This window comes from Heteronotia binoei, chromosome 11 (genome assembly GCF_032191835.1).
Source record: "Heteronotia binoei isolate CCM8104 ecotype False Entrance Well chromosome 11, APGP_CSIRO_Hbin_v1, whole genome shotgun sequence".
NCBI lineage: Eukaryota > Metazoa > Chordata > Lepidosauria > Squamata > Gekkonidae > Heteronotia > Heteronotia binoei.
In genome coordinates this window covers 55768536-55795939 of record NC_083233.1, presented here as the reverse complement: position 1 = coordinate 55795939, position 27404 = coordinate 55768536, and the positions used below count along the sequence as shown (strand labels likewise).

Sequence of the window (27404 nt, the reverse complement as noted above, 5' to 3'; positions counted from 1 at the left end):
TGTGGCAGTTTTTCTTTAAAATGGCATAGGTGGCTACAGGTTGGACCTGTGATCAGGCCAGTGTAGTTTGGCTCTTAGTCCACTCATGTGGCTATAATCTAGTCATCCAGACCATCTCCTTCCATATGTCACTGTGCGTCAACTATGGTAATCAGGTAGCTACGCATCTGTTGGCTGTCCTACCACTTAGGGTGGCCCATCTGGCTTCAACCAGATCCTGGACCTTTTTCGTTAGAGATCTGGCTTTGTGGAATGGGCTCCTTGAAGGGGGAGCCCCCCCCCATCCCTGGAGATGCTTCAATTCCTGCCTGTTTGCCAGGGCTTTTGAAAAGGTGTGAATGGTAGGTGTCTTTTAAGGGTGGAGGTGGGGGGACAGAGATCTGAGGTGTGTCGTTTTATTTTGGTTTTAATTGAAAATGTTTTCAAATTGTTGTTTTAAGCGGTCTTGAAGCATGAGGAAAAGAGGGGTCTAAATGTTAGTATTTATTTTGATTTATTATAAACATATTATACCACTTTCCACCCAATTGGGGCACCCAAGGCAGTGTACATTAAAACATTTGAACAGCTTAAAACAGAATTTTTATTATTAAAATGTAATTCAGTAAAACACAGACAATACCAGAAGCAGTGGGGAGGGCCAATAATGGTTACTGGGGGTATGCCAAACAAAACAGAAAAGAAAACAGAAAATGTATTGGTGGGTAGTTTTAATAAATACATGCATGAGCTCTCTTTTTGCTTTTAGAATGGGCAAAAATTGGAGACAGTAGACAAACATGATAATTGTAGTCTTATCAAGCTTCTATCATTCCTATTATGGTGTTCTCTTGACATCAGATCAATGTCCAGGAAGTCCTTGTACAGTGAAAGCCTATATGTGTTTGCTTGGAAGTAAGTGCTGAGTTCAGTAACGCTTGCTCCCAAAATAGTACACATAGGACCATCGCTGCATCTACTCACGGTACCAGGATGCTTTCATCTTGGAGGCAAAAACCTGACTTTAATTCATTTGTCATCCTGTATTACAGTTAATGAATTGCTCAGGGGAAAATAAAAGGGTTTAAAGAATAATTAAATTCACATGATGTTACATTAAGCCCTAAAAATGTGCTTATAGTCAACTCGCTGTATACTTTGTTTGCTGCTAGGTCATTTTTATTTTGGTACAACATGAGACTGACCTTTATCTATATTAATGTAATCTTATAAAACAGCTGGAGCTTTCTGCTGAAAATGATTAGCACTCCAAAATCTCTCTTAATTTCCCTACTAACAAAGATATTAGTTTACAAAAAAGGCACGGCCTTTGTCTGGAAGGTGGCGGAAAATCCGTGTTGTGACTTACAGTCGGCTGGAGCTCAATTACTGTAATAAATGTGTTCCAAAGTTCATCTCTAATGCATTTGCATTTTAATGAATGATTCTTACCTCCCCCCCTGTCAAGTTGGTAGCAAAGACTAATTTTATTAAGTTGCTATATAAATGAGACTGTTTGAAGTTGGAATATTAACATGCAAATATATTTGCTTTGCCCCATGAAAATGAGCTACTCAAAACAGGTAGGATGATCCTTTTATTTGTACTGCTTCAAATGGCACAGAACAGACTTCCACTCGTTATGGCTTGCCTATGATCCACCAGTCAGAGAAACAATTGCCATTTGTCTGGGATTGCACAGGGCGCGCATATGTGTGTGATTCTATTTCAGTTTATGAACAAATTTGGCTTTGTTCATGATGAGCAGTACCCTGGTTGATTGTCAGGCTCAAACTCACCCTCCCCTTGTACAGTGCGCCCAAGTTCTGTCTTCACTTTTATTCCCATTTGTCGTGATGTCTGGCCACATCACAAACTGACATGTTTTTCTTTCCCTGTGCCTTGGAATTCTTAACCACATTTTGAATTCAGTTAAGAATCCCAGCTATTTCAATAGATGGGACCTGGAGGGAAGGCATTCTTCCAAAGCACCCTGTCCTTGCCACTGCCCACAGTGAGAAGGCATGGATGGCCACAACTGGAGCTGCTGGGTAGAAGCAGCTTGCTAGGAGCAGTGGGGAACCTTCTCAGCCCAAGGATGCTGATCTTGGCCCTGGTCAGAGCGCTTGGAAAGTAAGATCTCAGCCTGAAATTTTGCCGGTCCAGCTTTAAACCTGAGAGCCCTGAACTGATGCATCTCAGCAGCCCCTTGTTTTCTCACAGAGCTTCTCTAAGGCTTCACAGAGAGGCTAAACTTTCTGTAAGAACTGTAGGAACTGAGGTTTGCAGTTTTTCAACCTGAAAATGGTTCCTTGAGAAATGGTGTGTGACACACAAGGGCAAGGTGAAAAAAGGTTCACCTTGAACTTGAGAAGCCCCCCAAAGTCTGTGTCATTTGTTAAGTGTCTCACCCTCGTGGATTTAATGCATTGCTAGTACAAAAGAGGATGGTTCGAACTTGGCACAACCATTACTTTAGGAGGCATGTTACATGCCACAAGATGGATGCGCTTGTCTGATTTGGACAGGATAGCAACGTGTTTTACACACAGGCTGCCGAGCATTCTGTTCTGATGGATCCATTTTGCTGCCATCGTGCATCCTCATTTGTCCATCTCATCTGTCATTCCACAAAAGGCTTTGTTTTAAATAAGAAGGGGGGGGGGAGAAACCCTTCTACTGGAGACCCACAGCCATAGCAACAGTGGAGCCAATTCTTTTGAATCACGGTGTGAAATTCAAATTGATCCTCTTTTTTTATACTGAAGCCCTTCATTTTTATTTTTTTAGGCTCTAGGTGATATTCTCTTCCTTATTCCCCTTATAGCAAAGGTCAGAAATGTTGTGACTATTGGTGTTCACCAGGCAGAATTAACAATCCCAGATGGGTTTTTGTGTGTGTGTGTTTGGATGTCAGTGTTCACTGGTTTATTCTTATCAGCAAGGAGATCATAGATCTCATTTTGAATACAGCATACTTTCCCTAAGTCTCTTCTCCTAGCTTCTAGGCAGGCCCTGCGTGAGGGAATTCTTTCCACCCAACTGACTTTCCACTTCCCTCACAGCAGTTGGATTGATCTGTTATTTTACAAAATTCCTGTCAGTCCACATCACAAAAATGATGAAACACACCTGCCCTTGTCTGAATCAGTAGGTCAAACTGCAACGTGTTTGGAAATAAAATTACAAAAAGCAGATATGTATATGGTAAAAAGTCTCTAGGAGGGTTCCTCAGACTTTCCAGGTATGAATGCTAGCATCAAGCTGAGACCTTGGAAAGCTCTCCTGGGTGGTTTTGACTTTCAAGCCTGTAAAATATATCCACAGGGAAAAGCTGTATGGCAGGGGTGGCCAACGGTAGCTCTCCAGATGTTTTTTGCCTACAACTCCCATCAGCCCCAGCCAGCATGGCCAATGGCTGGGGCTGATGGGAGTTGTAGGCAAAAACATCTGGAGAGCTACCGTTGGCCACCCCTGCTGTATGGTGTTTGGTCTCCTTTTGTTGGTCGTCTCCCTCAAATTCATTATTTAATGAGTAGCAATACAGATACGTGTGACATAAATATTTACGTCACCAAAATGCCCATGCCTGTCTCATATACAAATGGCAGGACAATTTGCAGGGCCACTTTGCTTATACAGAGCACTGAAAGCATATTGTAGGGTTTGGGGGGAAGGGAGAACAGATTTCTGCCTTCCTCACTGTCTATACTCTGACCAAACTGTTTCTTCAGTTTTCTCTAAATCTTGGAAGCAGCTATTATGGTCAGTCCAGGGAAACCCTATTGAACAGGTCAAAACTACCAAATATCTGGGGATTAATTTTTCCTATAATGGGAGCTGGGCAACACATCACAAGTGCGCTCTAACAGTGGCAAGAACTAGTGCCTTGGCTATTGCCCATTTCTTTTATCTGAAAGGGAACCGATATGTCCCTTTGGCACTAAGAGCTTTTAATGCGAAATCTAGCCCCCAACTTTTATACGGTGCCCCCATATGGATCAGTGCCTTCGATCACACCACTGAAGGCCTACAATCCTTCTTTTTGAGGAAAATTCTGGGACTACCCAACTGTGTTCCTTATGCTGCAGTTTGCATGGAAACTGGACTGTTGCTGCTGGAAACTTGCGCCTGGCTTTTGACCTTTAAGTTTTGGCTGCGCCTTTTATTTAATTCTGATCAGAATTCTTTCACCTTTTTGATGCTGATGAACCATTATGCATCCAAATGGTTGACTCTGATCCAAAAGAAAATCACATCAATAGGAATTTCCTTGGATGCATTTTATCTATCCTCTGCTTCTGCGGTATTTCAATCCATCAAACGTAGACTACTAGATATCCAGATGCAACGTCTAACTGAGGCAGCTCGGAAAACTTGCTCCCCAAGCTATCTGGGTTTATCCCAGATTCCTGGCCTTTTAGCTCCCTATTTCCTCTTTTTAACTGATCCTCACCAAAGAAGAGCATTCATGCTGGCTAGATTTAATGCATTACCATTGGCCATCCTTTTCGGAAGATACCACAGAATCCCCCGCAGTCTTAGACGATGCCCTTTTAGTCAAGGAGTCATCAAAACGGTCCCTCATGTTCTTTTGGACTGCCCTTTTTATAGCAGTCCACGTGCAAGATACCTAGATGCACTGCTTTCTGACCATCAAGGCCTTTCTGACAATGCCAAGGTTCGTTTTTTACTCCATGGGAAACACAACTTTGTCATTACTCACGTTGCTTGCTTTTTACAGGTTGCGATCCAAATCAGAGAGGCTTTTACTCATGCATAGCCTACTGCTATTTTATGTCATTTAACTTTTGTAGGTTTTTTAAGGTTTTATTATATTTTCTAGTGTCACTGTTGGTTTTTAAGTATACTGTATTCTTGTATTAATGCCAATAAAGGTCTATGGTATGGAGTAGCAATACAGATACGTGTGACATAAATATTTACGTCACCAAAATGCCCATGCCTGTCTCATATACAAATGGCAGGACAATTTGCAGGGCCACTTTGCTTATACAGAGCACTGAAGGCATATTGTAGGGTTTGGGGGAAAAAAGGGGGAACAGATTTCTGCCTTCCTCACTATCTATACTCTGACCAAACTTTTTCTTCAGAGACCCGTTGTAAGGCAGGCAGGGGTCATGTAGGTGGCTGCTAGCCCTTGGCCATCATTTCTTACAATTTTCATTTTTAATCCTACCCTGCTTTCAAGAAGCTTTGAGTGGCTTATGTTGTTCTTTCTCTCCCCTCCCCCATCTTTTGCCTCACCTTGTGAGAAAAGTGCAGCTGAGAGATTAGCAACTAGTCCTGTATCATCCTGTGAGCTGTGTGGGGACTTGAACCCAGATCTTCCCCTATCCTAGTTTGGCACTCCATCAGTCATCACTAAAGAAAGACATTTAGCTATTAGCTATACAAAAGCCGGAAGAGAAGGTAATTTTTGCATGTTATTGTGGCCATTAGGATGTTTTTGGGCCTAGGAAAGATGCCCAGTGCTTGCAGCTGCTTTCAGGGACACCTGATAAATCAGAAAGCTACAAAGCCTTGTCCACTTGCTAACAAGATTCTTCCATTATTAAGTCCTTTCCTCAAACACTGTACCCCTTAATGGTAGACGAACAACTGGGGACGTTACTTGGGCAATTTGAATGCCATTAGCCGTGTTGCACAAGCAAGTCTCAGACCCAATTTGTTTTCATTGTTTGACCATCAAGAAACAGCTCTTGACACAGGCACGTTTTACAGTGATGGGCTTACAAAGAGGATGTCAGCTAGCCCCTCATGGCTAATCCCTCTGTTCTTCCTGCCTTCTGTTGCAGCGACTGTTAAGAGGCGGTGGGTGCAGTGTTGCAGACAGTTACACTTGAGGAGAATTAGGTTCAAATGTTTCCTCAGCAGTGGACTCGCTGGATGAGATTTAGCAGGTCAGGGCCAAACAGCACATTATATTGGGAATCTTTGATCAGATTGGCTTTTAATTAAGGGGTTGATCCATGGTTTTATGGTCTTCAGCCTGAGGGCCATCTTCTGCGTTTAATGGCTTCCCTTCCCCACTCTGCCTTATAGTTAATGGCCTTTTTAAAGGCCCTGGCTTGTTTTTAATGGGAGTGTGGTTTTATGGTATTGTTCTGGTAGAAGCACCTCAAAGCAGGTCTCTAGAGAGCCAGCATATACATTTTCTAAATAAATAATTCCTTAACAAGAGGGTTAACTTTAAAAAGCAGTCACAGGGGATTCCAGTTTTGATTGGAGTTGCAGTACTTTGGGGGGGGGGGTGTCGAGGCCCTAACTCCTTCCTCTCTACTGAACTCCTCTTCCTCCCTGTGGTTGCTGTTAAACGAAAAGGCAAGAAAACAGGGCTGGCCCTAGACTGTCTGGCACCCTAGGCAAGGCTAACTTCTGTCACACACACACACCCCGGACTGATAATGTCACTGAATCACATGGGGGGTGCCCAGTTTGGTGCCCCCTGAAGGCTGGCACCCTAGACAGCTGCCTAGTTTGCCTAGTGGTAGGGCCGGCCCTGCAAGCAAAGCTTGTCTCCATCCCCACTGGGGCTAATAGCAGCCACAGTTTGTGCTTTTTTGAGGGGTAATCATGTGGGAGAGAAAGCCATACTTCTGCAACATTGTGCCCCCCTTTCAAATCACAGGGCCCTGAAACTGCTTTTTGTGGATGTCAGTGTTCACTGGTTTATTCTTATCAGTAAGGAAATCACAGATCTCATTTTGAACACAGCATACTTCCCCCAAGTCTCCTCTTGTCCTGGCTTCCAGGCAGGCCTTGTGTGAGGGAATTCTTTCCACCCAACTGACTTTTAAAAATCCTTCTGTCTTTCGTAAATGCTGTAAAATAAATGTCTGAGGCTGCTCCAGAGCTGGGGGAGGCTGGGGAACTGTATTTAGAAGAACGAAGGCATCTTGAGTCTCCCTTTACATGCATCAGAGAACAAAATCTTCAGCGCACACTGGCTGTTTCTGGTAGAAATCAAAGAGAGATAATTATTCCTGAGGAAAAAAAAGAATACCTCTCTATCATATTGCCTTATTTATATACATAAATAAATCTCTATCATTTTACTTTTCATATACTCAAATAAGTACATCAGACATAACATAGTGTGTTACTCAGTTTTTTTCTCCCATCAATGTTTGGTCTCTTGTAATTTTTAACAGGCATTTAATAAACTCTGTGAAGATGGGACGAGGGTATTTCCACATGATTCACAGAGAAACGCTGGAGAGGAAGAACATGTTTATGTTAGAGCAGGAGAAAGAAGACCAGAGGCGGAGAACTGAATTCCAGCCCCCCAAATATCCAGGATCCTCGTCATCTGAAGAGGACATATCCGATGAAGAAATAACTGAGTAAATTGTTTTCAAGACTTCTCATATGGTGTTCATTTATTGGCATTTTCTTTTCCAAATGCAATGGCACAGCTAGTATCTTTAGGTGTGACTGAGGCTGGGTAAAATTTTCAGCCTAAAGATCCCATGTGGTCCTCTGTCTGTTTTTGAGGGCTCCATGTTGGATACCAGTTCTGAAAAGAAAAGCTATTGCCCAACTTGGAGCCCACAAAAGCACGTGGAGACTTAGCTGTTTCTGTTCTTTCCCACTCTGCTGCTGTAGGCACCCTCATTTTCAAGTGGTTTAATACTTTTTTGGGAGTGTCAGCCGCTAGCTAATGCTGCAGCCTAGTAGGCTGACACTCCTGACAAATTGTTAAGCAACCTGAGGACCAGAGGAATGGTTCCCACAAGCCGGATTTGTCCCTAGGCTGCAATTTATCCAACATAGAAGGCAGAAGCTGGCAGCAGTCAGTAGGGGAGTTATAACCTATGGGCCAGGATTGTACAAAGACCATCAGTCCTCCAGTTTGTCAGATAGCTTAACCAGTCTTCTGCCAAATTCACTTCTTCCATGCAAGAGAAATGGCAGTGCAATGCACCTGAACGTAATAGGCATGTCCAGACCAGGCAGCGGCTTGCCTTCCTAAAACAAAAACTACAATACTCAGGCTTCTGCCTCCCATGCACAGTACCTTCCCTCTACTGCACTGTTCCTCCATCTCCGTCCAAAGGGGTGGGGTATTGTCCAGCAACTAGTAGCCACCAATTGCCAACAACTATTAATGTCCACTTAAGAAAGTATCTTCCAGTCACCACTGTACATTAAAGAAACACCCTTAAATATTAACTATTGAATAACCTAAGAAAAGGTCAAAGACATTCCTTCTCCACTCAACAGATGCTGTTTGTAACTATATCAGCTCAAACTGGTTGAGAAGGTCCCACGCTCCTCTTTGTTTCTGTAGGTCAAGATACCCTTGAGAATGGAGAGTGCACAGAGGCAGATGGAAAAGTTCAATCAATAATGCCAGAAAAGCACATGCTGCACTTTCGTCTTCTAACAGTTGTCTTTCTCTCTCCCCCCCCCCGCCCCCCATTCTTAGCTTTTTTTTAACAGAATGTCCCCTTCTGAGGGAGTCGGAGAAAAAGAAGAAGAAAATTATCCGACCTTTCACTCCTGTCCATAACGGATTGATAGCTTCAAAGCATCCGGAAGCGCATTTGTATGTTCTAAGCCGCATCTCCTATGTACAAGAGGAAAATGAGACTTGAGTGGTTAATGCCTCTGCTTCATGGATTTTAGTGTGTGAAAGGGCTAACCATCTTAAAATGTTAAGAGGCCAAATTTTGACTTCAAGCAAGCCAAAAGTAGGACTTCTGTTTGCTGAAGTTGGTCCTTTTATGTTACATACATCTGGACGGTCATGCATCTTTGGCGGCACATAAGCTAATTGCAGCAGCATCTCTCAGGATGTGGCTGTGAAATTCCATTTTTACAGATGCTGGCCTGAATCAAAGCTCTTCAGCAACTCCAAGGCACTCGGGGGAGATCTGTGCAAGCAGAAACTGTCCTTTCAAAATTTGGGGGAAGCTCACATTTATTTCTCTGATATGGGGTGAGGGGTGGGATGGGTTGAGGTGCGGCTGCCTGAGCAGACTTGTGTGCACTTATGTGTGCACACACCAGAGCTTCTGGCAGCACTAGACTGAGCTACATGTCCACTTCTCAAACTCATTATTTCAGCTGGTGTTAAGGAGAACATTCATGAGGAAGTAACTTGAGGGTTTTAAAGGCATGGAAACTTCTTGTACTCCCAGCATGCTGCTTTAGTGCAAAACTAGTGGTGCAGAAAGCAGGAAATGGGAAAGACTGCTGTCATTGTTACTCCATTAGTGTGCATGGCACTTTACTGAGTAACAGGCAAGACAACTCCCTGCCCTAAGGAGCGTACAATCTAGTTTTTGTCACAGGAGGGTGCCAGTGAAGGTAAAAAGAACATGCGTTCAGTAGTCTTACAGAGACTTAGATATAGTTTCAATTGTGAGTGTGGATAAAGGGATTGTGGTAAAGATTTCACTGGAAGGATGGGCTCTAAGGAGGAAGGGGTGGAATCAAAGATACCGTATAAATCCATACAGGGAGCATCCTGCCATCAACTCAATCCTCTGGCCATCTGCTTAGCCTTCCTTTCTTCTTCTTCAGGCAGTATTAGATATGGGAATGTCTGCTCTTGGAAATTCGCTTCTGACACCATGGTAACCTTGACCCACATCATATCTTCTCTTTTGTGCCTCTGTACAATGTTCATACTTTCCTACCCATTGCAAGAATACAGAGATCTATGCTAGATGTGCCTAAGGGCTTGTTGACTTTTGGAACATGTCTTTTCCCCCTTTCAGTATCACTGACTGCATTTGAAACTTCTTTAGGTAGCTCAGTGTAGGCAGAGGCTGCTATTTTGGATTGGAGGGGAAAGTGATCACTGATAGATTAGGGCTGTCATAAAATTGAGCAATAGAATAAATACATCACTATACAATTTTTGAAGTTCAAAAAAAAGTTTTGTTCCATGTTCCTGTTGCCATGGGCAATGGGGACTGTGTTTAGTTTTGAGAAAGTGGTATGCTGGGGTTCTGGCTAAGGCACTCCTGCCACTTCATAGCTGTTACTTCAAAGAAGGGGAAGATGGAAGGAGGTGGTGCAAAATAGGTGCAATTAAAGAAGTGGGAAATGGTTTGTCATATAACACCACACTGGATGCCATTCTTTCTCTATTTCTAACTTGGGAGTTAGTTGGGTGTCTATCACAGGGCCTTCTCTGTGGTTGCACCCCATTTAAGGATCTCCCTCCCAAAGAAACTTTGCCTGTTGCTGCCTTCAGCCTCCCTGGGTGGAGTTTCTTCTGTTTACCTGAGACTTTGGTGCCTCTGTGTGTGTGTGTGTGTGTCTTGAGCTGTTTGTTTTATTTAGGAATATGCTGCTTTTCTCCTGAAGAACCCAGTGGTTTACAGAAATGTTCAAGTTGAATTAAACAATATAAATCAAATAACCATCTTAACAAAAAATAAGTATGTCCTGTTGGTGGTGTTTTATGGGAAAGTGGACAGAGAAAATTGTGCCTTTCCCTTCCATATTTGGAGAGTTCCCCATGGCATTGATGGGCAAGAAAATTCTAGACCAACAGGAGAGAGTATTTCACATAAATCACAATAAATTTGTGAGGCTTACTGCATTCTGTGGAATGCAGTCTGTTTGTGCCTTTCTCTGTCAAATGAGCCCATCTGTCTTCCTTTGTTTTTGACAGTGAGTCCCTGTTTCGGCAGCTCTGCGCTCTCCATTGGTTCTTGGAAGCCTTGACTGTTGAGCCCAATATCAGCATGAAGCCTCTGATCACCTGCTGGAATGCAAAGTGAGCTTGGGTGCAAGTGGGAATGACAGTGGTGGGGAGGTTGAGTCTGGAAAACGGGAGTGGTTGACATGGTAAAAATCTCAGAAGGGGACAAAGTTATGCTTCCATCCTATGGGAGCAGGTGGATTTCACTGCCTTCAACATCTGAGTTTCATCAGACATTGCCACACACATTCAGGTGTAGCTTTGGAGCTTTAAGGGTGTTCAATGAAAGCTAGCTTCTACTGCCAGTACCACCTTGTATTGTTTTCTGCACTCCTGCAGAACTGAAGGACACTCCTAACCCTACCTATAGATACTCCAGGAAGGAATTTTTTTTCCAGTGCTTCTCAAAGACACTTGGTATTTGGACAAAGACAAGCAGCAATACCTAGTCTTCCTGGAGCTACAAGCTCCCCTTTGTTCATTCATTGAAGCTCAGAATGGTAGTTCTCCAGAGCATTTCACAGAAAGAGTTTTTCCAAGACCTTAGATGGTTTTTAGGCTGGAGGTGGCAGGAATTGGACCTAGTGCCTTTCTTGCACACAAAACATTTGCTCTGCCACTGAGCTACAGCCCCTCCCTTGGAAGAAGAAAGGCATTCTATAGATACTCAGCAAAAAGTTCATGCACAGATGTGCTGTGCACATTCAAAAAATGGGCTTTGCTGTGAAACATAGTGCCTGTGGCAAACCCCAGGAGGAAATCCAGCAAAAATGGGGTCAAAGCTACCCCTAACAAAAGTGCAGCTGGGAAAATGGAAATCATTATGTTTCCCCCCTCACTTAGGGATTATGGTGGAGGCAGAAATTCCTTCAAGGTGGTCAATAAAGAAAAGAATGTGAAGGCTCGATGGGAGCACTTCCTCACCCACACAAAGGTAACCTGGAAAAGCGTCATTCAATGAGTTTGTTTCCTTTTTGTGCTTTATCTGGTGCTTTGAAAAACTTGGAGCATCTCTGCTCTCACAGATTTTTAATTGGTTTAATAGCCATCCCCTCTTCTGAAGGGAGTCCTTGGAACTGTAGTTCTGTGTGGGAAGCTGTGTGGAAATTCTCAGCAAGCTTGTGCTTTCCCTCCATTTTCCTCCTCAGATGTTAGTTTTCTCTATTCCTCGGGCTGCCAACCTTAAGGTGGGCCCTGGAGTCCCCCTGGTCTATAGAGATCAGTTCCATGGAGAGAGGAAATGACAGCTTTCGAGGGCAGATTCTGTGACATCTTATTCCTTCTGAGTTCCCTCCTAACCCCGCCTCTAAACTCCAGGAATTTCCCAAGCCATACCGCCTCCCTTTGCAGGGCTGCCCTCGATGAAACCTTATGCCTGCACTGATGTTTATGTTAATCATGGTTAACTTCAGACTCAGGTTTGCAATCCGAATCTGAGGCGGACTTATAAACCCTGCTTATAGCTTGCCGTGGTTAAGGTGAACATGGGTATAGACATGATGCTGCTCCCTGGTTAGTTCGGAAAAGGGGGTGAGGAATTCACACCTGAGAGGGGAGGAGAAAGGACAAGGAAGCGCACAAGCTCATAGCAGACGGGCACACTGATCTGTTGACTCTCAGCAACTGGGGCAGACCTTAGTGCATTTGTCTGTGCCTCTTTGGTGACTTCTATTAATTGTCAGATATTTGGCAGAGAAGTAGCAGTTCAGTGGAGTCCAGCCCTCACTTTACACAAAAACGATTCGGAAATTGTTTGGCGCCTGCATGCATTTTATAGCCCACGATCATATCTTAAAGTTTTCCTATTTTAAGACCTATACTCCAGCCAACTGCTTCCTGGTGCAGACAGCACTCCAAAACCCAGCAGGAGAGTTCAGGTGGGATGGGTCATTACAGCAAAGACAGCAGTTGGCCTCCAATAACACCCAGCTTTCAGATTGCACCTCTTCAGGGGAACCAGACCTTTTGTGAATCCAAAAGATACATGTCTGGGTGCTGTTTTCTTTGTTTGTTTGTTTGTTTTAAATTAAATTGTCTGTTTCCCTGATTACTAACTACATCGTTGCAAGTTTTAAAAAGAAAAATATGTGGGAATAGGTGTTCTCTGTATCAATAATTATAATTATAATACTTGACAGGCACTAAATAGTGTTCAGCATGCTGAGCAACTGTTATTTGAATCGTGCTTACAACACCCATGTAAGCTAGCTAGGTATAATTATCCCCATATTGTAGTGAAGGAGGCTGGGTCTAAGGGAGCAGTGGCTTGCCTGGGCTCACCAAACAAGTTTGTGACTCAGATGCAATTTAGACTGGAGACTCCCCGGGGCTCACAGTGGTAGCCACAGTACCAAGGACAGACGGTATTACTGTTTGAGAGAGGGTAAGGCTTGCAGGCAAAGGGGGCAGCTCACACAGTCAGCCACTGCATACCAGTTGTTTTTTCTGGTGAAAAACAGCCCTTGACCCTGATGCACAACAGGCCACCCTCTCTGGATACTTCCCTAAGGCTTCCCACTGTTCCTTCCAGGGTAGAAGATACACCCAGAAAACATTCCGTGGTCTGGGCCCCAAGAAGTTGTCCAAAAAGGCATCCACCATGAGTCTCTCCAAAATGAGCGGGCTGTCTTCCCCACACAGCAAGACTACTCTGGGCAGCACCAGTTCCCTGACACCTGGTTCTGAAGAGGTGGTCCAGCATTCTTCAGATGGTGCCAAGGAAGGAGAAGAGATGGATTCTAGTTACGGCAAGCCAACTAAGGAAGTGAAGGAAGAGGAAGAGCCTATGAGTTACTGTGAGTTCATTACCACAACCCAGGAGGGGAGGAATGCTACGATGCAGCTTCTCAGCAGAGAGCACATTCCCATGGAGCAAGACTTGTCCTGACTTTGGGTAGTCCTGCAGCTGCTCTGTTTCTCTTCCTTTTCCATTGCAGCGGGTCAGCATAGACATCATAGCACTGATCCTGGAATGTTATTCAACCTCCTGGGCAACATTTAAGTCTTTTGTGCCCCACCCCCACTTCTGATTCAGCATCAAAGTTCTAGATGAGCAAAACTTTTGATGTGACCATACTTAGAGGAGCTTTTCCACAGTTTGCTCAAGTTCACAGTCCATTCCAGACCCAACAGTCATCTCTGTTGGGCCCAGCACTTTTGTTCATTTCAGTGGGGAAAGAAGGTGTAAGTGCCTGTGGATCTACTCTTTCTCTGTTGCAAGAGGTTGAAGTAGCCTGGCCATGTGGCAGAGGCTGGGCTGATGGGTATGCAAGATGATCAGGAGGGAAAAGAACTCAGATTGGCAAAAGGGAAGTTGTGAGAGCAGCGGTAAACCAATGTCACCCACAAGAAGGTATTTTATATACTTCTAAAAGGGAGTTGAACAGATGGATGGAGGATAGGTCTGTCATTGGCTGATAGCTCAACAGGGGCTCTGGGTTCACAGGTGAAATGCTTCTGATTGTCAGATGCTAAGGAGCAGTCAGGGGTGGGATGAAGTCTGTGTGTGCTGTCGTCTGTTGTTGGATTCTCCTGTGGGCAACTGACTTGCAAACGGGATGCTGGACTAGATGGATCATTGGCCTGGTCCAGCATGGCTAGTCTTATGTTTTTATAAGTTACAAGTTTTTTAAGGTTTGGGCTATATCTCCAGGATTGTGTCATATGAAAGGGCAGCAGTGTTTAATTTTTAAAAGGGTGCAAGAAACATGGCCTCTGTGAGAACCTTTGCCCTAGAAAGAAGCCCTTCTTAGTTTGGAACATGTATCTATACTACCAAACTGAAACTAATATAAGCTCCCAGAGCTTATAGGGAAGTACAGGGCCTACTGTAAGGAGGATTGGCTACATCAGGGGTGTGTGGCCTCTTATGCAAAGGAGTTCCTGCTACAAAAAAAGCCCTGAAAATATATAGTGTCACATGAAACATACGCTGAGTGTGACAGGTCAGGTGTTCAATGCTTGGCAGTAAAGGGGAAACTCTTTGTACCTGTTCAAAAGTACTTTTCCTTATTACAAGGCAACTAAGAACATATTTAATGTCTTAATCTGGAAGTTGCCACAAGTCTCCTTCTTGCTTTTGGGGCTACAGACTAACACAGCTGTTCTTCTGGAATGTCTTTATCCTCTCTGGAAAGTGTGTGGCCAAGTGAGCATGACTAGAAGAGGAGACGTGGCTAGAAAGGCCAACACCAGTCCAGACTTGCAAGAGGTTTGCTCTGCTTAACTCCATAAGAACATAAGAAAAGCCATGTTGGATCAGGCCAATGGCCCATTCAGCCTGGCACTCTGTGTCACACAGTGGCCAGAAAAACCAGGTGCCATCAGGAGGTCTATCAGTGGGGCCAGGACACTAGAAGCTCTCCACTCCAAATAGACGAGGTGGCAAAGCTGAAGAAATGGTGGGCTTGGATTTTTAAAATTTATTTTGTTCTTCTCCAGATCTGCAGACATTGCTCCAGATGATCCATGAAGATGTGGCAAAGAATTTTAGTAAAGAATATTTGATCTCACACCCCAAACCACCCTCGTACGTCACATAACTGGCTTTCATGGAAACGGAAGTATTCCACTGTTTACAAAGCTCTGTGTTTTTTTTATATTCAGGGGAGTAGCAAATTAAATCTAGCATCCCAAATATTTGAGGGTTGCTGTATCACTTTCCATTTTGTTTGCCTTTTTTCCTTTCCATCCTGCTGATTTGTACATGCAGGTATAAATCTGGGACACTGGTGCTGGCCCCAGTCTGTGGGGTGACAATAGTGTCATTGGCAGATCTACAATTACTTTAATGCCGGGATGGCTCCCTGTGATTTTAGAAATGGGTGGCAAGCCCCTAAGCCTGCCCTTCTCCAGCCAGCTAGTAATGCCTCTGACTCCAGGGAGTCCCAAGGGGGCTACTCTACACTATAGCACCAATTAAGGTTTGGGAGAATGTGTACGCTGCTTGTAAGGCCAAATCTGGGGCTTCTTCTCACATCTTTGATTGGAGCTCGGGGCATGTGCATGATTCAAATCACCTTCCTTGCTTTGCAGCATGCTGAGATCCGATCCAGAGAGTGACTTGTCAATCGGACAAAGAGTTAAAAGGTAGGAGTGATGCCATACATGCAGCGATGTGATGGAGCTGTTTGTGACCTCATTCATTCATCCACTTCTTGGGGTCGCGGTTCAGACAAATGCCTTTCCGCATTTCATGCAGGAGTTGTTCCGTGTGAATGTCACAGGAGAACTGTTGGTTCTGCCTCACTGGCAGGACTCTGTGAAATTGTTTCCAGGCCCTTTAAGTACCATGATCCCCATCCTTTAAGGACTTTAAGAGTAATAATCAGCACTTTATATAGTGCTCATAAGCGAACAGGCAGCCAGTGCAGGCTTTTCATTGCCACAGATACACCCTTCATAGCTACCTCTGGATCGTAATGAAGCTGCCGTATTTTGTACCATTGAAGCTTCTGAGAGTCTTCAGAAGCAGCCCCACAAAGGGCATATGGTGCAGCAGTCCAGTCTGGATATGCTCTGAACATAGATAACTAGCTAGACCAGGGGTGTCAGACTCATTTGTTATGAGGGTGAGAGCTGACATTTATACCCTATTGGGTCGGGCCGGGTCATGTGTGTACCTATTTAAGATTAGGTAGCAGAGATATAAACTTTTTAAAGGACACAGACAAACATGACTAAAGATTTATTTTTTTTTAAAAACCCATTAAAATAAAACATGCTTAAAACATTAGCACTTGTTGGTCTTAAAGGTGCTTTCTTTGTATTTCTCCCATGGGATCCAGAGACTGGGCAAAGGAAGCTCTAGCTCTTTCCCTGCCTCTCCAGGGGACCAGAGGGGGAGGCGTCTCAACCAATGGAGAAAATCGAGGTTTTTGCTCGGTAGTTCCTGTGCAATTGAGCAAGCCTTGCAAAACAAGTTGAGATGCAAAAGGAAGCAAGAGAGAGAGAGGAGGAGGCAGACAAAAGCCAGTTGCTTGGGGGCTTGATTTGGCCCCCAGGCCACATGTTTGACACCTCTGAGCTACAGCCTGCTTGTCAGGGCTGAGGGCACTCCAACCAGAGTTGGGCAAAGGCCCTGCATGCCACAGAGAAGCCCTCTCCCTCCATCTGCAGGGCACTAGAACTATGGGGACAGCAGCAAATCTGTTTATATGAAAGGCAGAGGGAAGCTGAGCTCACCCCACTGGACAGTTTGGGCATTTTTTAAAGCAAAAATATGTGATCTGCCATTTCAGTGTACATCCTGCTTTACCTTCAGTCATTGCTGAGTGACTCCCTGGACTGCATTCCTGATGCAGTATCTTGCTTTGTCTTTCTGTTCAGCTCACATTCGTCTTCAAAGGAGGAGAGAAACAGCTCGGGATTAATGAGAGAAGAAACCCCAGTGGAGCAAAAGCCAAAGAGGTAGAGAGCATCTTGAATTGTGCTTTTCTTAGAGAAGATCAAGGCTTTTTTTTCTGCAGGAGCCCACAGGAGCGGAGCTCTGCCTGGGCTAGCCAGGGCTTTAGCCAGCCCAACCCACCATGCAGCAGCCATGTGCTCCCAGGCCAGGCAGTGTGGCCTAATATGCAAATGAGCTCCTGCTGGACTTTTTCTACAAAAAAAAAAGCACTGGAGAGAATCACATAGTGTGCAAGGGTGGGTAAGCAGGGAGGGCTGTGAGGGAGGCAGTTGTCACTCTACAGAAGAGACATGCCACAAAGAGCTCAGTGTTGGATAGGAAAGTTTGCCAGTGTGAATGGGCACAGAAGTAATCTTCAGCAGGCCATTTCTGCTCAGTTGGGAATTTCATGGCAGGCAAGAGAAGCCCAGTTCTGCATCCATCGCAGTGTCACAGTGTTTCAGATCCATTCCACAAGCCAGTGGGTAGCTTGCCTGTCAAACAAATTGTTGACTGAGATGAGAGTTGTACAGCCATCATTTGATGTTGCCAATAAATACTTGGTCCTCAATTTTCCTATGAAGATAGGTTAAAACGCTTGGAACTCTTTAGCTTGGAGAAACGTCGACTGAAGGATGACATGATAGAGGTTTACAAGATTTTGTATGGGATAGAGAAGGTAGAGAAAGTACTTTTCTCCCTTTCTCACAGTATGAGAACTCATGGACATTCAATGAAATTGCTGAGCATTCGGGTTAGAACTGATAAAAGAAAGTACTTCTTCACCCAAAGGTTGATTAACACATGGAATTCACTGTCTCAGGAAGTGGTGGGGCTACAAGCATAGACAGCTTCAAGAGGGGATTGGATAAGCATATGGAGCAGAGGTCCATCAGTGGCTATTAGCCACAGCGTATTGTTGGAATTCTTTGTCTGGGGCAGTGATGCTCTGTATTCTTGGTGCTTGGGGGGGCACAGTGGGATGGCTTCTAGTGTCCTGGCCCCAGTGGTGGACCTCCTGATGGCACTTGTTTTTTTTGGCCACTGTGTGACGCAGAATGTTGGACTGGATGTGCCATTGGCCTGATCCAACATGACTTCTCTTATGTTCTTAATTCAGGACAATGATAAGGAAGAGACTAGCACCAAAGGGGAGTGGCATGAAGCCATACTCCAAAATAGCAAACTCTAGTATTCTTGAACCTGTACATTAAAGCTGTCCTGTCAGCTTAACTTAGCTCACTGGGCTTTGTCTGGTTTTCTTTTTGCATAGCATTAATTAAAAATGTTGCTGGGTTTCTTTTATTTGCTTTCATCATATTCTAGTTCACTGGCAGTGCAGGTGAGAGAAGATAAAACGACAACAGCAACGTACAAGAAGGAGGACAGCGCAGAAAACCTTGGTAGACCTCACAGGTAGCCATGCCAGACACAAGAGGCTTGCCCTAGTGTCAGTCTGATTGTGAGCAGACTCCTCCCACAAACTGTGACATCATCGAGAAGGCGGAGTTCACACAGTCTCTCAGTTCTCACTTGTACCCAGCATTGAACTTTTTTTGATTCGTATGTGCCACTGGACTCAAACCTCATTCCCATATCTGTTCATTAACTCTTGTATTTGTATGTTAATTTATTGCCATTCCTGAATCTTTCTTGCATCCATTCTCAGTTACAGTCACCCAGCATTTACCCATCTTTATTCTAAGTGGCCCTTCCCGACAGCAAGTTAGGATTTCTGCCTATCCTGTGAGCAGGGATAAGGCAGACAATCTGATAAGGGTTTGTTTGTCAACCTGTCCTCCAGATGGTGTTGCCATTCATGGTGGAAGTCAGTGTTTTGATCTCCTTCTCCTGCTGTGGGAACGAATAGTTCTGCATACTGCAGACAGTACCAGAATACAGATGGTTCTCTGCTCCTACCTTCCTGATGGACAGGGGACTGAGGGGAGCTCCCTGCTGCTGCTGTGAAAGTCAAGCTACCCGCTCCATTCTAGCAGATTATAATTAATTTGTACCCCACCCTTCATTCGGAGTCTCAGAGTGGCTTAGAATCTCCTTTCCCTTCCTCTCCCCACAACAGACATCCTGTGAGGCAGGAGGGGCTGAGAGAGTTCTTTCAAGAACTGCTCTTGAGAGAGCAGCTCTGAGAAAACCGTGACTGGCCCAGGGTCACCCAGTAGCTGTATGTGGAAGAGTGGGGAACCAAACCCAGTTCTCCAGATTAGAGTCCACCACTCTTAACAAAAACTGGCTCAAACTGGAAGTTTGTCAAGATTGCAGTGATGTGAAGGACTGGGTGACTGAAGAGCCTGCGGCAATGCAAGCCATCCTCATCACCTATATCTTCTATTTTTATCCTACCCTCTCTCCAAGGGGTGGGGGTCCATGGTTCTCCCTCCCCCTCCATTTGATCTGTGAGATAGAGTAGGCTGAGGGAAAGTGATAGTGCCTGGGTCACCCAGTGAGTCTTATGGCATAGTCACAATTTGAACCCAGATCTCCCTCATCCTTAGACAGCACTCTCACCACTACCCCACATGGGAGACGCTGGCAGTGATCTGGCCTGACTCAGAGCAGCGTTTTTTCCATAAATGTTTCCAGCGTCTTATTGTTTCTGTAGAAAAAGTTCCCTTTCTAAAGGCTTCATTGTTTTATGAAATGAGTAGCAATGAATGGATGCCATTGTCAATTCAGTACTAGGCAAGTTTCACAGTTTCAAAGTTATAGTTAATTTTTTTTTTTACATGATTGTCCCTAGAAATTGTGTGACAAGTCCATGCACGTTTCATTGACTGGTAAATTGCAGTGGGGTGGACGGGGGAGAGAATAAAACTGCAGTTCCATAAAATCTGAATTTAAAAAATCAAATTCACCTGATTGGCTGTGAAGGTCAAATCAAAACCAACACAGCATTTCTTATTTATGTTTCCTATCATGTGATGGAAGGGATGGAACTAACCAGTAAGGGAAGGGAAGCTACAGAGACTGACAGTGAAAATGAGCTGCCCTGCAGTAACAGAGTTACACTTCTCTAAGTCCATGTGATTCTGCTTAGGATGGCACTGCCAATGACCGTGGAAGAAAATTAAATTCTGTGGAAACAGGGGAGTGGACAGCCACACCCACAGCATTCTCTGCACAGGTCTTTGGTTGCACTAAAATTAGTGGCAACGGTTTTCAGTAACTTCAAGGTTTGTTCTTCAAGTTGAATAACATAAGGAACGGAAAGGAGATTGTAAGCTGCTTCGAGGCTTCTTAAAAGGTCCCTTCGTCCCATGGTCTAGTCATGCACCTTTCCCCCCCCCCTTCTTCCGGTTTCTCAACAGATGCTTATAAGACCTGGCTAGGGTGATTCCAGTCCATGTTTGTGAAGCTGTGCAAAAGCAGGAGGTGGGGTGAGTGGGAGGGATTGCTTTTCGAGATTAACCAAGACAGGCTGTGCAGGGTTGTGATTTGGTAGATGTGTAGCACATGGTTCCCACTAGCAGGACGCCCCATGCCAGCTGTTCTTGTTTTCAGACCTAAGGCCCGATTCTGTTCATTATCCCCATGTGGTTTCCCACGGACAGGGCGATCTGTTTCAAAACTGGCATCAGTACATCACTCAGGCGAAGCTTGTCTCTCCCTTGCTCCAGCAGCCCTTGTAGAGATACCTGACTGTTGCCTTTGTGTCTCCCTGCTATGCCTCCTTCTCCAGCTCTTTCATCAGGCGAAAGGTGAACCTGTGCAATGAGATGAGGGAGCTGTTTTATGATGTGACCCTGGAATCTGCTTTCAGGCTGCACGACCAGCTGGACATCCTGGAGAGGTACAGGCTTAACACTGTCTTCTTTTTCAAGACCTGTTTGCCCCTCAGATTCATCACAGTCCTCTAGTATCCTTCTCCTACTGCAAGGGTCACTTTCCAGAAAGTACCAGCCATTTGTGTGGCTGTTCTGCTCATTATAACCACACAAAGCTCCCTTTTGTCAAATGAATCTTGCTGTCCCACCGCAACAAATGGACTCAGGCTGCTTCCATGCAGCAGTGAGCCTCCGTGTGGCTCGCATGGCTGCAAATACAGCAGAACTCTCGCAAGGCAGTTTCCCCAATGCTTCCTTTGCCTCAGCCATCTGTGCCTGCCATTTCCCCCTTGACATAATAGGGCTTTTTTAAAAATCAGGAGTTACTAAGTCACTGTAGTATAATAATGTTATAATGATCTACTGGCACAATTTACTACCTCCTCTGAATTCCCAGCTTTCATTTTTTAAAGTATGTATTTAGTCCTTTTCCTTGTAAAGATGTAAGAGGAACTGTACCAGAGTCAAGGCTAAGAAAGTGGTACCCATGTGGAGTACCATCAAATAGGCTCTTGTGATCTTTCAGAAAAGATTGTATCAAACACAAGTTTGGGAAAGATGGTAGCAAAGCAAGGAGAAATCCAGGAAACAAACAACTGGGGACAACATTGTGTGAGTGATTAACAAAAAACCCCCACCATAGTTTGAATGCTGAACTGGAACAAAACTTTTGCATGGAAGCAGCCAGATTGTGTGCTGCCTTGCCACCATTAAAATTAGAAATTCTGCAGAACATGGCCCTGCTCACAGAACTCAGCTTCCTAAAGATTCCAGGAATAATATATATATTTAAAAATTTCAAGGTCTCTCAGAGCAGCATAGGTACATTTGGAAGGTTGTAGTGATGCCCAGTAAAATCTTCAAGAGAGACAACAAGATTCGGCAGTCTTTAGCTAAATGGGGCAGTGGCCTGATCAGGTAGAAGGCAGCTTCATATGTTTATAAATAAATACTGTCCCCCTCCCCCCAAAAAATAATAACCCCCGGCCAGATTTCTAGTCCTTTTGGTTGCAGTGCAAACATGTGCTTGAATGTTTGGGCATTGCTAATAACATCTCAGAAGATTAAAAGGTGATGCGAAAATTTAGACTTTTAGGACATGCCCATTGGGGGAAAGTGGCACTTTTGAACAGTTGGCTCATAGTGATTTTTGTGGGTGATAATTAAGACAGAAGGTAGTTTAATGCTGTTTCTAACCAAGTCAGCTCCCTTCCTTCTCTTCAGAATTCTTTTGAACTCTTATCCAAAAGGAGCACTAGGGCCATTCCTTTTTAAAACCTCGCTCGAAGGTTTATTTTTTTAAAGTATACAAGCTGAATTGGCAGGAGGCGAGAAGAGAAGAGCGTACAGAAATACCGGTGTCTGAAGCAAATAACAAAGTTGCGGAAAGACCTCGAGAGAATGAGGCAGGCAGCCCTGGAGCATGAACCAAAGCAGGATGCAGAGGAGGAGAACTGGTAAGAAAGAGCTACAGTCAGCATCCTGGCCAGGCCAAGGTTTTGCAGGACAAAGCGTAGAAGAAGAGGTTGACTACCGATAGTCAGCTTTCCTTTAAAAAATAAAAATAAAGCAAGTTTCTAGACCTTGGGCTTGTAAGGATTGAGAAGGTAGCTGTTGCCAGGTGAAATCTCAGAAGGCCCCATAGCTAACAGGTTTTTTTGGGGGGAGAGGCCTCAACCCCCATCCCAGGGCCCACCCCTCCCACACAATTTATATCATGCAGGAGGGGTGCCCAGGAGCAGCTGTTGCCCATCCTGCACAATTTAAAGGGGCTGCCAGTCAGCTGATTGACAGACTGTAAATCATACTGGAGGGGCTGCAGGAACAAGTGTTGGCCTCCCGCACAATTTAAAGGGCCCATCTACTGCATGGGAGGGGTAGCAGCTGCTCCTGCATGCCCTTCCCATGCGATTTAAATAGTGCAAGATAGGCCCCTGGCCTCTCCAACTTCCTGCTCTCACCCCTGTGGCCCCCTCCCCCCATGGCCCTTAGCTACAGAGCTGAATCTCAGAAGCCAAAGGATTTGCTGTATGTGACTCTACTCAGAAGGGAGAGGAGTTTTCCAGCAGAACAAGATGAGAAACGTTTTTTTAAAAACCTGCAGAACTAACAAGATAAAATAAGAGAAACTGTGCAAAACGTGGTTAATTTGCACAGGTTAACTAGCATGGCTTCTACGGAGCAATGAATGAGCCTGATGTATCTCTTGTTACAACTGAGAATGCCTGATCTGCAGCTGCAATGGAGAATTCACAGGGAAGTTTCCCCGCCACATTCCCTGCCAGAACCCCACTCCCATGGCCATTGTCCTTCTCCCCTCCTCCGTGCCACTGGAGGGCTTGTTCAGCCTTTTGAAAAAAAAATCAGTACTTGCTAGATCTCTATAGAATTATAATCTGTATACACTACCTACTAGTTCCTCTGAATCACCAACTTTGATTTTTTAAAAGAAGTTACTAGCTCACTTGTTGTTCAGATACTTTTCTCCTATATCTGCAACAAACAGGACTAGAATCTTCTGTTTTAAAAAAGTTGGAGCTTCAGAGGAATCAGTAAATTGTGGCAATTTGACTTCATTTAAATTGCATGTTTTTTGCCAATGGGGTCCCAGAGTGACTTCTTCCATTGTTCTCCTCTCTTCCGTCTACTCAGCAAGCTTCCATGTCAGAATGGGATTTGAACCTAGGTCTCCCAGATCCTAGTCCAGCTCTCTAACCCTGGCTCTACACTGGCTTGTTAAAATGTTATAAAATCAACTCCTGATAAAAAATAAAACGCTAAAACTTGCCCTTGGGGTGGGGACACAGCAGGGAAAACAGAATTTCTGTGTGGCTCAGGGAAGGAAAATGGCAGTGATGCGGCAGGACCTTAGATTATGCACACCTTCTTGTCCAGACCACTTGATAATGCATTTGGATTGCGCTATTCCCCAGGGTTTTCTTTAAAAAAGCAGGCTTGGAAGAGTGTATAGCAAGGCCAAGCAAAAGAAAATTGGACCATGACATGGTGTGGCTGCCCTAACCCCATCTCAAAACACCGCATTTAGGTAGCTGAAAGACAAAAAAAACTTCTTGTGAAAGAAGTCCAGGGTACCAAAACTTCTACCCAGAGAAAAGCGAGAGGTTTTCCCTGTAAAGATTTGGGCTCAGCTATGGCTCCTGAGACTTCCCGTAAAGCGATTCTGTCTGTGCCAGGTCTTGTGCGCCGTGTGTACTCACAGGGAAAGCTTTGAACCCTGCATAGGTACAGAATCTGAAGTATCGGGAATTTCAGGTCTGATCTACACTTGCAGCAAAATGGGATGGCTGCACCACTTTGGTGGTGGTAGAGAGGGACACATTCTGAAACATTCTACTATGTGATGAGAGCGAGAGAAAGTAGAAAAACAGCACAGGTGGCAGAGACCTTAGCAAAACCCTTTCTTCTTGCTGTACTAGTTAGATTTTACATTGATTGCCAGTATCCAGATGGGGCCTGGAGTCCTTTTGAAATTACAGCTGATCTCCAGGTGACAAAGATCAGCTCCCCTGGAGGAAATGGCTGCTTTGGAGGGTGGACTGCATGGCACTGTACCCCACTGAGGTCCCTCACCTCCCCAAATCCCACCCTCGTCAGGCTCCACTCCCTAATCTCCAGAAATTTCCCAGCCAGGAGTTGGCAACCCTAGTTCTACATCAGGTGCATTAAAAACAATAACCCTCAGTCATCTGGTGTTGCTTCAAGGTTTGTTACCCTTCTGGACAAGATCCCCGATGATGTCATGGCAGACCACCGGACCCAAAAAGTCCTGAAGAAGCTGGAAAAGTTTGCCAGAAATCCAGACTTACGAATCCGACCCCCCACCTTCCTGAAAGTCTTGGGGGAACTCCGTGTTTGGGAAATCTGTTCTCCAGACATCTGTGCAGCTATACAGGTAAGAGTCATGCAAGGAAATTGCCCACCTCTTGTTCAGCATTCAGTGATCCAAGGCTAAGTGCTGTTTCTTAAGACCCCCAAATAAAACTCCCATAAAGAATGACATTAGGGTCTGCTGCCAGGGTCTTTGGCTCCACGGCAGGCATTATGTATGGGCATTGGCATCTGCCTGGAAGACTGCACATACTGCCTAGCACTGGCATAGAGCTTTAGAGTGTTCAGAGCGCTTCACAAACGTGATTTGAGCAACCTGCATCTGAACTCTAGGGCAGATCCCAACACTGTTGTGAAGTTCACTAGGCACTCAATCACTGTCTTGCCATAGCCTACTTCAGAGGGTTGTTGTGAGGATAAAAGAAGTCAAGGATGAACCATTATGTCACTGTGTGCTCCTTGGGGGAAGGGTGGGGGGGAATATTTACCAGATTGGGCATAGTACTCAAGTCAACTACATGCCCAAGAAGACACCCTTCATTTTGTTTCCAAGTTGGCTAGATGTGCTCCAACCCAGGGGTTCCTTATTGCCATATCACTCCTACTACATAAGTAGAACTCTTGTGAAATATTCACATGGCACCAGCAGCGGGACTGGAAAACCCAGGCAGTGCAACATATGAGTGAATGACACAGAAGAGTCTTGCATCCTCTGAGCCTCAGTTAAGTATCATGGCAGCTCTAGCGCAAGTCCAGGTGATGAGTCTTGCCCGCATAGAGGCCATCCAAACCCACAAAAAAGCAGTGGAGTGGGAAGGTGATCTCCTTGACATGTGACGGGTTCATACCTCCCTTTGAGAAGCAAACTGAAGCATAGGTTTTTTCCCTTTACCTCTTTCAGGTTTGCATATACAGAGAGCAGTTGGGGAGACACATCTAAACACTGCTCCCCAACAAGAACTCTGAAGATTCATTTCCTTATTTACTTCATTTTTACCCACCTTTCCTCCAAATGGGGCCCCAAAGCAGCTGACCTAGTTCTCCTCTCCTCTGTTTTAGCCACACAACAGCCCTGCTAGGTGGTTTAGACTGAGAGCATGTGAATGACTGACAGTCACCCAGCAGGCTTCCTAGGCAGAGTGGGGATTTGAATGTGGGTCTTCCAGATCCTAGGACAAAATGGGCAGTTGTGTTAGTCTGTAGCAGTAGAAAAGAGCAAGAGTCCAGTAGCACCTTAAAGACTAACAAAATGTGTTAGGCTATGAGCTTTCCTGAGTCACTGCTCATTTCTTCAGTTATAACTAGAATGTGAGTCCAGCTGACCTGTATAATGGAAAGCACACCCACATTCTAGCTGTATCTGAAGAAGTGAGCAATGCCTCAAGAAAGCTCCTATCCTGCCACAAATTTTGATAGTCTTTAAGGTGTTACTGAACTCTTTTCTACAGATTCTCAGCTGACATGCTAATTACTACACTGCTTTGTTAGAACTTCAGCATTAACAGACATTGTTTTTGAAGCAAGTTCAGCTGCACTGTTAATATACACATTCTCTTCTGCTGTCAAAATAAATATTTCCCCTCCCCCATGGCTTTTGCAGTTTTTGCGGGAAAATATTGTGGGGATGCCTGAGGAGGATTACAGACAATGGCTGCAGAGTCGAGTTCCAATCCAGAAACGAGCCCGCAGTGCCCCACCAGTATGATCTTGGAGGTACACGGGGATAGCAACATTTTTGAAAGAGATGACGCACTTGCTGTTCAAGAGCTGCAACAGAAGAGCGCAGGGGCAGCCACTGAGATGGCAGGTGCTGAAAAATACATTTCGCTGCTCCTAGGAGATGTGAGGGGGGGGGGAGACATCTTCTGAGTGCAGGAACTGCTCATTCTCGAAGGTTGAGAATTGCAAATTCCCTGCAAATTCAGAACCAGAGAGAATTTGAAACAGCCAAAGCCTGTTTCAAGTTCTTGCTTTGAATTTTTCAATACTATGTTTTTGTTTAAAGTTGTTCATGTTCTACATTTAATTTTTCTAGATTTGGGGGAGGGAGTGAGAAAGGAGCAATCTTATGGAATCGTCTCTGCAACCGTTTTGGGTCAGTGACAGAAACTGGCTGATTAACTTTCTCCATTGTAAAGACTTTGGCACAGTAGAACTGTTGCATCTGTGCTGCATATTTTTCAAATTAAAACTCTGCTTAAACATGTGTTCTTGCAAACTTAATATAATTAGCTTGAGACTCTGGAGAGCCACTGCCAGTCTGAGTACACATTACTGACTTTGATGGACTGAGGGTCTGATTCAGTATAAGGCAGCTTCATATGTTCTATAGCTTCCAGTTGGGGCTTCATTAACATTCTAGTGTTTACTATGTCTGCCCCATCACTGCCACCAAATAGAGGTTACAACTAAATAATCACCAGCAAAATGTTTCAAACAAGAAAAAATTGGGTATGTAATAGTGGTTATTGGGGATAAAAGTATTTGGAGACAATTTCAGCTGCCTGTCTTATGGCAGCTAGAACCAAATCTAGAGCTCAGTGAGATGGTAACCGTGTACCTGAGCTCAAACCATTTGAGCGAGTCCATCTTCATACTACAAAAAAATCCTACATCCTGAAAAATAGCATGTCTGAGATTGCTCTAGCCTAGATTTTTGTTGCAA

The 27404-nt window shown here is 44.6% G+C and overlaps 1 protein-coding gene across 2 annotated transcripts in view; it reads left to right on the top strand.

Annotated features, from left to right (window-relative positions):
- Positions 1-26944, top strand: part of CCDC60 (coiled-coil domain containing 60) — a 64880-nt gene extending 37936 nt beyond the window's left edge. Inside the window, exons 4-16 of one of the 2 annotated variants that reach the window (XM_060249386.1) lie at positions 7155-7346; positions 8432-8551; positions 10634-10738; positions 11507-11597; positions 13194-13458; positions 15104-15191; positions 15698-15751; positions 16991-17071; positions 18375-18464; positions 20746-20856; positions 22216-22347; positions 24614-24803; positions 26340-26944. In XM_060249386.1, coding sequence (XP_060105369.1) covers positions 7155-7346; positions 8432-8551; positions 10634-10738; positions 11507-11597; positions 13194-13458; positions 15104-15191; positions 15698-15751; positions 16991-17071; positions 18375-18464; positions 20746-20856; positions 22216-22347; positions 24614-24803; positions 26340-26444 — 1624 coding nt within the window. In that variant the 3' untranslated portion in view covers positions 26445-26944. The remainder of the gene's footprint in view (positions 1-7154; positions 7347-8431; positions 8552-10633; positions 10739-11506; positions 11598-13193; positions 13459-15103; positions 15192-15697; positions 15752-16990; positions 17072-18374; positions 18465-20745; positions 20857-22215; positions 22348-24613; positions 24804-26339) is intronic. The other variant, XM_060249387.1, reaches the window with a different exon arrangement.
- Positions 26945-27404: the final 460 nt, after the last annotated feature.